Source organism: Bufo bufo, chromosome 5 (assembly GCF_905171765.1).
Source record: "Bufo bufo chromosome 5, aBufBuf1.1, whole genome shotgun sequence".
Classification (NCBI taxonomy): domain Eukaryota; kingdom Metazoa; phylum Chordata; class Amphibia; order Anura; family Bufonidae; genus Bufo; species Bufo bufo.
In genome coordinates this window covers 565571183-565583907 of record NC_053393.1, presented here as the reverse complement: position 1 = coordinate 565583907, position 12725 = coordinate 565571183, and the positions used below count along the sequence as shown (strand labels likewise).

At 48.3% G+C, this 12725-nt stretch overlaps 1 protein-coding gene across 1 annotated transcript in view; it reads left to right on the top strand.

Moving 5' to 3' along the window:
• The first annotated feature begins 206 nt into the window (after nucleotides 1–206).
• Nucleotides 207–12725, top strand: part of GBX1 (gastrulation brain homeobox 1) — a 16215-nt gene continuing 3696 nt past the window's right edge. The window contains 1 exon segment of the mRNA XM_040433371.1: nucleotides 207–831. Within this exon segment, the coding sequence (XP_040289305.1) occupies nucleotides 384–831 (448 nt within the window). The 5' untranslated portion in view covers nucleotides 207–383.

Genomic DNA, 12725 nt, shown 5'->3' with positions numbered 1-12725 from the left:
GGGTACCTCACTGCAGACCAAGAAGTATATCTTTACTGACAATGGGATATCTGGGGTATCTCTGTGCAAACCAGGAGGCATATTTCTGCCATGCAGGGGGTATTTCTGCAGGGAACCAGTCTCTCTGTGATATTTATCTTTCCCTGAGAAGACAGACGTGTTTGACAATTTGCCCTCATCCTAGTTGGATTTGTTACCCCCTCCTTTGCTCCCTGTGCAGAATGCCCCTCCTCGGCCAAAGACATTGCAGGAGGGTGAATAAAGAAGTGATGCGGAAGGAGTGAAGAGAGATGAGCGGAGCCTCCCCCAGCATCACCCTCCCCTGATGAGACACCAAGCTGCTCACATGCTGACAGTTACTTCCACAGACAGAGACCTTTTGTATGTCTGCCCACTGGAGGGCAATAAGTACAATGCATCGACCTAGTGGGGTGGGCAGCACCTTCTCCATAGACTCTTTGATTGGGACCCCAGCAGTGAGACCAGGACAAGTTCTCTACACCGGCTACCCCATGTTCATGCCCTACAGACCTCTGGTGATTCCTCAGAATTTACCTCCATCTCCATTGCCTCCCATGGGTCCGATGTCCTCATACAACGAGCGCTTGAATAACACTTTTTGTGCCAGCCTTGGGCCAGGACTTCCCTCCATGGTGGCTCTCACAACAGCTCTGCCCAGCTTCAGAGACTTGCCTGATGGATTTTATGCTCAGAAATCTCAGAGTGGATCTCCAAACTCTGCCGACGGAAACAGACAGCAAGAATCTCACAAGACCGAGGAGAAAAGTCCTGACCAAACCACCTACTCGGAATCCTACCCCAACCTGGCAGGTAAGTGAGCGAGGAGAGGGCGAAGCGAAAACTCACAGGCAAAAGCCACACATGTACACCAAGAGCCAAACCACAAAGGGTTAGGGGACGTCCCAACACTTGTCGGGGCATCAGTAAGGGTCCATAGTAGGGCAAGACAGGTGAGAGCGACACGTGTAATGTCACCGATCTCATGAGACAGGTGAGAGCGACAGGTGTAATGTCACCGATCTCATGAGACAGGTGAGAGCGACACGTGTAATGTCACCAATCTCATGAGACAGGTGAGAGCGACACGTGTAATGTCACCGATCTCATGAGACAGGTGAGAGCGACAGGTGTAATGTCACCAATCTCATGAGACAGGTGAGAGCGACAGGTGTAATGTCACCGATCTCATGAGACAGGTGAGAGCGACAGGTGTAATGTCACCAATCTCATGAGACAGGTAAGAGCAACAGGTGTAATGTCACCAATCTCATGAGACAGGTAAGAGCAACACGTGTAATGTCACCAATCTCATGAGACAGGTGAGAGCGACAGGTGTAATGTCACCGATCTCATGAGACAGGTGAGAGCGACAGGTGTAATGTCACCAATCTCATGAGACAGGTGAGAGCGACACGTGTAATGTCACCGATCTCATGAGACAGGTGAGAGCGACAGGTGTAATGTCACCAATCTCATGAGACAGGTAAGAGCAACACGTGTAATGTCACCAATCTCATGAGACAGGTGAGAGCAACAGGTGTAATGTCACCAATCTCATGAGACAGGTGAGAGCGACAGGTGTAATGTCACCAATCTCATGAGACAGGTGAGAGCGACAGGTGTAATGTCACCAATCTCATGAGACAGGTGAGAGCGACAGGTGTAATGTCACCAATCTCATGAGACAGGTGAGACTGACGTGTGTAATGTCACCAATCTCATGAGACAGGTGATAGCGACAGGTGTAATGTCACCAATCTCATGAGACAGGTGAGAGCGACAGGTGTATTGTCACCAATCTCATGAGACAGGTGAGAGCGACAGGTGTAATGTCACCAATCTCATGAGACAGGTGAGACTGACAGGTGTAATGTCACCAATCTCATGAGACAGGTGAGAGTGACAGGTGTAATGTCACCAATCTTATGAGACAGGTGAGAGCGACAGGTGTAATGTCACCAATCTCATGAGACAGGTGAGACTGACAGGTGTAATGTCACCAATCTCATGAGACAGGTGAGAGCGACACGTGTAATGTCACCAATCTCATGAGACAGGTGAGAGCGACAGGTGTAATGTCACCAATCTCATGAGACAGGTGAGAGTGACAGGTGTAATGTCACCAATCTCATGAGACAGGTGAGAGTGACAGGTGTAATGTCACCAATCTCATGAGACAGGTGAGAGTGACAGGTGTAATGTCACCAATCTCATGAGACAGGTGAGAGCGACACGTGTAATGTCACCAATCTCATGAGACAGGTGAGAGCGACACGTGTAATGTCACCAATCTCATGAGACAGGTGAGAGTGACACGTGTAATGTCACCGATCTCATGAGACAGGTGAGAGTAACAGGTGTAATGTCACCAATCTCATGAGACAGGTGAGAGTGACAGGTGTAATGTCACCAATCTCATGAGACAGGTGAGACTGATGTGTAATGTCACCAATCTCATGAGACAGCAGAGAGCGACAGGTGTAATGTCACCAATCTCATGAGACAGGTGAGAGCGACAGGTGTAATGTCACCAATCTCATGAGACAGGTGAGAGCGACAGGTGTAATGTCACCAATCTCATGAGACAGGTGAGAGTGACAGGTGTAATGTCACCAATCTCATGAGACAGGTGAGACTGATGTGTAATGTCACCAATCTCATGAGACAGGTGAGAACGACAGGTGTAATGTCACCAATCTCATGAGACAGGTGAGAGTGACAGGTGTAATGTCACCAATCTCATGAGACAGGTGAGAGTGACATGTGTAATGTCACCAATCTCATGAGACAGGTGAGAGCGACAGGTGTAATGTCACCAATCTCATGAGACAGGTGAGAGCGACAGGTGTAATGTCACCAATCTCATGAGACAGGTCAGAGTGACATGTGTAATGTCACCAATCTCATGAGACAGGTCAGAGTGACAGGTGTAATGTCATCAATCTCATGAGACAGGTGAGAGCGACAGGTGTAATGTCACCAATCTCATGAGACAGGTGAGAGCGACAGGTGTAATGTCACCAATCTTATGAGACAGGTGGGAGTGACAGGTGTAATGTCACCAATCTCATGAGACAGGTGAGACTGATGTGTAATGTCACCAATCTCATGAGACAGCAGAGAGCGACAGGTGTAATGTCACCAATCTCATGAGACAGGTGAGAGCGACACGTGTAATGTCACCAATCTCATGAGACAGGTGAGAGCGACAGGTGTAATGTCACCAATCTCATGAGACAGGTGAGACTGACAGGTGTAATGTCACCAATCTCATGAGACAGCAGAGAGCGACACGTGTAATGTCACCAATCTCATGAGACAGGTGAGACTGACGGGTGTAATGTCACCGATCTCATGAGACAGGTGAGAGCGACAGGTGTAATGTCACCAATCTCATGAGACAGGTGAGAGTGACGTGTGTAATGTCACCAATCTTATGAGACAGGTGGGAGTGACAGGTGTAATGTCACCGATCTCATGAGACAGGTGAGAGTGACAGGTGTAATGTCACCAATCTCATGAGACAGGTGAGAGTGACGTGTGTAATGTCACCAATCTTATGAGACAGGTGGGAGTGACAGGTGTAATGTCACCAATCTCATGAGACAGGTGAGACTGATGTGTAATGTCACCAATCTCATGAGACAGGTGAGAGCGACACGTGTAATGTCACCAATCTCATGAGACAGGTGAGAGTGACAGGTGTAATGTCACCGATCTCATGAGACAGGTGAGAGCGACAGGTGTAATGTCACCAATCTCATGAGACAGGTGAGAGCGACAGGTGTAATGTCACCAATCTCATGAGACAGGTGAGACTGACGCGTGTAATGTCACCAATCTCATGAGACAGGTGAGAGTGACGCGTGTAATGTCACCAATCTCATGAGACAGGTGAGAGCGACACGTGTAATGTCACCGATCTCATGAGACAGGTGAGAGCGACACGTGTAATGTCACCAATCTCATGAGACAGGTGAGAGTAACAGGTGTAATGTCACCAATCTCATGAGACAGGTGAGACTGATGTGTAATGTCACCAATCTCATGAGACAGCAGAGAGCGACAGGTGTAATGTCACCAATCTCATGAGACAGGTGAGAGTGACAGGTGTAATGTCACCAATCTCATGAGACAGGTGAGACTGACGCGTGTAATGTCACCAATCTCATGAGACAGGTGAGAGCGACAGGTGTAATGTCACCAATCTCATGAGACAGGTGAGACTGACGCGTGTAATGTCACCAATCTCATGAGACAGGTGAGACTGACGCGTGTAATGTCACCGATCTCATGAGACAGGTGAGAGTGACACGTGTAATGTCACCGATCTCATGAGACAGGTGAGAGTGACGCGTGTAATGTCACCAATCTCATGAGACAGGTGAGACTGACGCGTGTAATGTCACCGATCTCATGAGACAGGTGAGAGTGACGCGTGTAATGTCACCAATCTCATGAGACAGGTGAGAGCGACACGTGTAATGTCACCAATCTCATGAGACAGGTGAGAGCGACACGTGTAATGTCACCAATCTCATGAGACAGGTGAGAGCGACAGGTGTAATGTCACCAATCTCATGAGACAGGTGAGAGCGACAGGTGTAATGTCACCAATCTCATGAGACAGGTGAGAGCGACAGGTGTAATGTCACCAATCTCATGAGACAGGTGAGACTGATGTGTAATGTCACCAATCTCATGAGACAGGTGAGAACGACAGGTGTAATGTCACCGATCTCATGAGACAGGTGAGAGCGACAGGTGTAATGTCACCAATCTCATGAGACAGGTGAGAGCGACAGGTGTAATGTCACCAATCTCATGAGACAGGTCAGAGTGACATGTGTAATGTCACCAATCTCATGAGACAGGTCAGAGTGACAGGTGTAATGTCATCAATCTCATGAGACAGGTGAGAGCGACAGGTGTAATGTCACCAATCTCATGAGACAGGTGAGAGCGACAGGTGTAATGTCACCAATCTTATGAGACAGGTGGGAGTGACAGGTGTAATGTCACCAATCTCATGAGACAGGTGAGACTGATGTGTAATGTCACCAATCTCATGAGACAGCAGAGAGCGACAGGTGTAATGTCACCAATCTCATGAGACAGGTGAGAGCGACACGTGTAATGTCACCAATCTCATGAGACAGGTGAGACTGATGTGTAATGTCACCAATCTCATGAGACAGGTGAGACTGACAGGTGTAATGTCACCAATCTCATGAGACAGCAGAGAGCGACACGTGTAATGTCACCAATCTCATGAGACAGGTGAGAGTGACGTGTGTAATGTCACCAATCTTATGAGACAGGTGGGAGTGACAGGTGTAATGTCACCGATCTCATGAGACAGGTGAGAGTGACAGGTGTAATGTCACCAATCTCATGAGACAGGTGAGAGTGACGTGTGTAATGTCACCAATCTTATGAGACAGGTGGGAGTGACAGGTGTAATGTCACCAATCTCATGAGACAGGTGAGACTGATGTGTAATGTCACCAATCTCATGAGACAGGTGAGAGCGACACGTGTAATGTCACCAATCTCATGAGACAGGTGAGAGTGACAGGTGTAATGTCACCGATCTCATGAGACAGGTGAGAGCGACAGGTGTAATGTCACCAATCTCATGAGACAGGTGAGAGCGACAGGTGTAATGTCACCAATCTCATGAGACAGGTGAGACTGACGCGTGTAATGTCACCAATCTCATGAGACAGGTGAGAGTGACGCGTGTAATGTCACCAATCTCATGAGACAGGTGAGAGCGACACGTGTAATGTCACCGATCTCATGAGACAGGTGAGAGCGACACGTGTAATGTCACCAATCTCATGAGACAGGTGAGAGAGACAGGTGTAATGTCACCAATCTCATGAGACAGGTGAGAGTAACAGGTGTAATGTCACCAATCTCATGAGACAGGTGAGACTGATGTGTAATGTCACCAATCTCATGAGACAGCAGAGAGCGACAGGTGTAATGTCACCAATCTCATGAGACAGGTGAGAGTGACAGGTGTAATGTCACCGATCTCATGAGACAGGTGAGAGTGACACGTGTAATGTCACCGATCTCATGAGACAGGTGAGACTGACGCGTGTAATGTCACCAATCTCATGAGACAGGTGAGACTGACGCGTGTAATGTCACCGATCTCATGAGACAGGTGAGAGTGACATGTGTAATGTCATCAATCTCATGAGACAGGTGAGAGTGACAGGTGTAATGTCACCAATCTCATGAGACAGGTGAGAGCGACAGGTGTAATGTCACCAATCTCATGAGACAGGGGAGAGCGACACGTGTAATGTCACCAATCTCATGAGACAGGTGAGAGCGACAGGTGTAATGTCACCAATCTCATGAGACAGGTGAGAGTGACAGGTGTAATGTCACCAATCTCATGAGACAGGTGAGAGCGACACGTGTAATGTCACCAATCTCATGAGACAGGGGAGAGCGACACGTGTAATGTCACCAATCTCATGAGACAGGTGAGAGCGACAGGTGTAATGTCACCAATCTCATGAGACAGGTGAGAGCGACACGTGTAATGTCACCGATCTCATGAGACAGGTGAGAGTGACACGTGTAATGTCACCGATCTCATGAGACAGGTGAGAGTGACGCGTGTAATGTCACCAATCTCATGAGACAGGTGAGACTGACGCGTGTAATGTCACCGATCTCATGAGACAGGTGAGAGTGACGCGTGTAATGTCACCAATCTCATGAGACAGGTGAGAGCGACACGTGTAATGTCACCAATCTCATGAGACAGGTGAGACTGATGTGTAATGTCACCAATCTCATGAGACAGGTGAGAACGACAGGTGTAATGTCACCGATCTCATGAGACAGGTGAGAGCGACAGGTGTAATGTCACCAATCTCATGAGACAGGTGAGAGCGACAGGTGTAATGTCACCAATCTCATGAGACAGGTCAGAGTGACAGGTGTAATGTCATCAATCTCATGAGACAGGTGAGAGCGACAGGTGTAATGTCACCGATCTCATGAGACAGGTGAGAGTGACGCGTGTAATGTCACCAATCTCATGAGACAGGTGAGAGCGACACGTGTAATGTCACCGATCTCATGAGACAGGTGAGAGCGACACGTGTAATGTCACCAATCTCATGAGACAGGTGAGAGTGACACGTGTAATGTCACCAATCTCATGAGACAGGTGAGACTGACGCGTGTAATGTCACCGATCTCATGAGACAGGGGAGAGCGACACGTGTAATGTCACCAATCTCATGAGACAGGTGAGAGCGACAGGTGTAATGTCACCGATCTCATGAGACAGGTGAGAGCGACAGGTGTAATGTCACCAATCTCATGAGACAGGTCAGAGTGACATGTGTAATGTCACCAATCTCATGGGACAGGTGAGAGCGACACGTGTAATGTCACCAATCTCATGAGACAGGTCAGAGTGACATGTGTAATGTCATCAATCTCATGAGACAGGTGAGAGCGACAGGTGTAATGTCACCGATCTCATGAGACAGGTGAGAGCGACACGTGTAATGTCACCAATCTCATGAGACAGGTGAGAGTGACAGGTGTAATGTCACCGATCTCATGAGACAGGTGAGAGTGACAGGTGTAATGTCACTAATCTCATGAGACAGGTGAGAGCGACACGTGTAATGTCACCAATCTCATGAGACAGGTGAGAGCGACACGTGTAATGTCACCGATCTCATGAGACAGGTGAGAGCGACACGTGTAATGTCACCAATCTCATGAGACAGGTGAGAGCGACAGGTGTAATGTCACCAATCTCATGAGACAGGTGAGAGCGACAGGTGTAATGTCACCAATCTCATGAGACAGGTGAGACTGACGCGTGTAATGTGACCAATCTCATGAGACAGGTGAGAGCGACACGTGTAATGTCACCAATCTCATGAGACAGGTGAGAGTGACAGGTGTAATGTCACCGATCTCATGAGACAGGTGAGAGCGACAGGTGTAATGTCACCAATCTCATGAGACAGGTGAGAGTGACAGGTGTAATGTCACCGATCTCATGAGACAGGTGAGAGCGACAGGTGTAATGTCACCAATCTCATGAGACAGGTGAGACTGACGCGTGTAATGTCACCAATCTCATGAGACAGGTGAGACTGACGCGTGTAATGTCACCAATCTCATGAGACAGGTGAGAGCGACACGTGTAATGTCACCGATCTCATGAGACAGGTGAGACTGATGTGGAATGTCACCAATCTCATGAGACAGGTGAGACTGACGCGTGTAATGTCACCAATCTCATGAGACAGGTGAGAGCGACACGTGTAATGTCACCAATCTCATGAGACAGGGGAGAGCGACACGTGTAATGTCACCAATCTCATGAGACAGGTGAGAGTGACAGGTGTAATGTCACCAATCTCATGAGACAGGTGAGAGTGACAGGTGTAATGTCACCAATCTCATGAGACAGGTGAGACTGACGCGTGTAATGTCACCAATCTCATGAGACAGGTGAGACTGATGTGCAATGTCACCAATCTCATGAGACAGGTTAGAGCGACAGGTGTAATGTCACCAATCTCATGAGACAGGTGAGACTGATGTGTAATGTCACCAATCTCATGAGACAGGTGAGAGCGACAGGTGTATTGTCACCAATCTCATGAGACAGGTGAGAGCGACAGGTGTAATGTCACCAATCTCATGAGACAGGTGAGAGCGACAGGTGTAATGTCACCAATCTCATGAGACAGGTGAGAGCGACAGGTGTAATGTCACCAATCTCATGAGACAGGTGAGACTGACGCGTGTAATGTCACCGATCTTTTGAGACAGGTGAGAGCGACACGTGTAATGTCACCAATCTCATGAGACAGGTGAGACTGACGCGTGTAATGTGACCAATCTCATGAGACAGGTGAGAGCGACAGGTGTAATGTCACAAATCTCATGAGACAGGTGAGACTGACGCGTGTAATGTCACCAATCTCATGAGACAGGTGAGAGTGACAGGTGTAATGTCACCGATCTCATGAGACAGGTGAGACTGACGCGTGTAATGTGACCAATCTCATGAGACAGGTGAGAGTGACGCGTGTAATGTGACCAATCTCATGAGACAGGTGAGAGCGACAGGTGTAATGTCACCGATCTCATGAGACAGGTGAGAGTGACGCGTGTAATGTGACCAATCTCATGAGACAGGTGAGAGCGACAGGTGTAATGTCACCGATCTCATGAGACAGGTGAGAGTGACAGGTGTAATGTCACCGATCTCATGAGACAGGTGAGACTGACAGGTGTAATGTCACCAATCTCATGAGACAGGTGAGACTGACGCGTGTAATGTGACCAATCTCATGAGACAGGTGAGAGCGACAGGTGTAATGTCACCAATCTCATGAGACAGGTGAGACTGACGCGTGTAATGTGACCAATCTCATGAGACAGGTGAGAGCGACACGTGTAATGTCACCGATCTCATGAGACAGGTGAGAGTGACAGGTGTAATGTCACCGATCTCATGAGACAGGTGAGAGTGACAGGTGTAATGTCACCAATCTCATGAGACAGGTGAGAGTGACAGGTGTAATGTCACCGATCTCATGAGACAGGTGAGAGTGACAGGTGTAATGTCACTAATCTCATGAGACAGGTGAGAGCGACACGTGTAATGTCACCAATCTCATGAGACAGGTGAGACTGATGTGTAATGTCACCAATCTCATGAGACAGCAGAGAGCGACAGGTGTAATGTCACCAATCTCATGAGACAGGTGAGAGTGACAGGTGTAATGTCACCAATCTCATGAGACAGGTGAGAGCGACAGGTGTAATGTCACCAATCTCATGAGACAGGTGAGACTGACGCGTGTAATGTCACCGATCTCATGAGACAGGTGAGAGTGACACGTGTAATGTCACCGATCTCATGAGACAGGTGAGAGTGACGCGTGTAATGTCACCAATCTCATGAGACAGGTGAGACTGACGCGTGTAATGTCACCGATCTCATGAGACAGGTGAGAGCGACACGTGTAATGTCACCGATCTCATGAGACAGGTGAGAGCGACACGTGTAATGTCACCGATCTCATGAGACAGGTGAGAGCGACAGGTGTAATGTCACCAATCTCATGAGACAGGTGAGAGCGACAGGTGTAATGTCACCAATCTCATGAGACAGGTGAGACTGACGCGTGTAATGTCACCGATCTCATGAGACAGGTGAGAGCGACAGGTGTAATGTCACCAATCTCATGAGACAGGTGAGAGTGACACGTGTAATGTCACCAATCTCATGAGACAGGTGAGACTGACGCGTGTAATGTCACCAATCTTATGAGACAGGTGAGAGCGACACGTGTAATGTCACCGATCTCATGAGACAGGGGAGAGCGACACGTGTAATGTCACCAATCTCATGAGACAGGTGAGAGCGACAGGTGTAATGTCACCGATCTCATGAGACAGGTGAGAGCGACAGGTGTAATGTCACCAATCTCATGAGACAGGTCAGAGTGACATGTGTAATGTCACCAATCTCATGAGACAGGTGAGAGCGACACGTGTAATGTCACCAATCTCATGAGACAGGTCAGAGTGACAGGTGTAATGTCACCGATCTCATGAGACAGGTGAGAGTGATGTGTAATGTCATCAATCTCATGAGACAGGTGAGAGTGACAGGTGTAATGTCACCGATCTCATGAGACAGGTGAGAGTGACAGGTGTAATGTCACCGATCTCATGAGACAGGTGAGAGTGACAGGTGTAATGTCACTAATCTCATGAGACAGGTGAGAGCGACACGTGTAATGTCACCAATCTCATGAGACAGGTGAGAGCGACACGTGTAATGTCACCGATCTCATGAGACAGGTGAGAGCGACACGTGTAATGTCACCAATCTCATGAGACAGGTGAGAGCGACAGGTGTAATGTCACCAATCTCATGAGACAGGTGAGAGCGACAGGTGTAATGTCACCAATCTCATGAGACAGGTGAGACTGACGCGTGTAATGTGACCAATCTCATGAGACAGGTGAGAGCGACACGTGTAATGTCACCGATCTCATGAGACAGGTGAGAGTGACAGGTGTAATGTCACCGATCTCATGAGACAGGTGAGAGCGACAGGTGTAATGTCACCAATCTCATGAGACAGGTGAGAGTGACAGGTGTAATGTCACCGATCTCATGAGACAGGTGAGAGCGACAGGTGTAATGTCACCAATCTCATGAGACAGGTGAGACTGACGCGTGTAATGTCACCAATCTCATGAGACAGGTGAGACTGACGCGTGTAATGTCACCAATCTCATGAGACAGGTGAGAGCGACACGTGTAATGTCACCGATCTCATGAGACAGGTGAGAGCGACAGGTGTAATGTCACCAATCTCATGAGACAGGTGAGACTGATGTGTAATGTCACCAATCTCATGAGACAGGTGAGACTGACGCGTGTAATGTCACCAATCTCATGAGACAGGTGAGAGCGACACGTGTAATGTCACCAATCTCATGAGACAGGTGAGAGTGACAGGTGTAATGTCACCAATCTCATGAGACAGGTGAGAGTGACAGGTGTAATGTCACCAATCTCATGAGACAGGTGAGACTGACGCGTGTAATGTCACCAATCTCATGAGACAGGTGAGAGTGACACGTGTAATGTCACCGATCTCATGAGACAGGTGAGAGTGACGCGTGTAATGTCACCAATCTCATGAGACAGGTGAGACTGACAGGTGTAATGTCACCAATCTCATGAGACAGGTGAGACTGATGTGTAATGTCACCAATCTCATGAGACAGGTGAGAGTGACACGTGTAATGTCACCAATCTCATGAGACAGGTTAGAGCGACAGGTGTAATGTCACCAATCTCATGAGACAGGTGAGACTGATGTGTAATGTCACCAATCTCATGAGACAGGTGAGAGCGACAGGTGTATTGTCACCAATCTCATGAGACAGGTGAGAGCGACAGGTGTAATGTCACCAATCTCATGAGACAGGTGAGAGTGACAGGTGTAATGTCACCGATCTCATGAGACAGGTGAGAGCGACAGGTGTAATGTCACCAATCTCATGAGACAGGTGAGACTGACGCGTGTAATGTCACCAATCTCATGAGACAGGTGAGAGTGACAGGTGTAATGTCACCGATCTCATGAGACAGGTGAGACTGACGCGTGTAATGTGACCAATCTCATGAGACAGGTGAGAGTGACGCGTGTAATGTGACCAATCTCATGAGACAGGTGAGAGCGACAGGTGTAATGTCACCGATCTCATGAGACAGGTGAGAGTGACAGGTGTAATGTCACCGATCTCATGAGACAGGTGAGACTGACAGGTGTAATGTCACTGATCTCATGAGACAGGTGAGAGTGACAGGTGTAATGTCACCAATCTCATGAGACAGGTGAGAGTGACAGGTGTAATGTCACCGATCTCATGAGACAGGTGAGACTGACGCGTGTAATGTGACCAATCTCATGAGACAGGTGAGACTGACGCGTGTAATGTCACCGATCTCATGAGACAGGTGAGAGCGACAGGTGTAATGTCACCAATCTCATGAGACAGGTGAGAGCAACACGTGTAATGTCACCAATCTCATGAGACAGGTGAGAGCGACAGGTGTAATGTCACCAATCTCATGAGACAGGTGAGACGCAGCGTGTAATGTCACC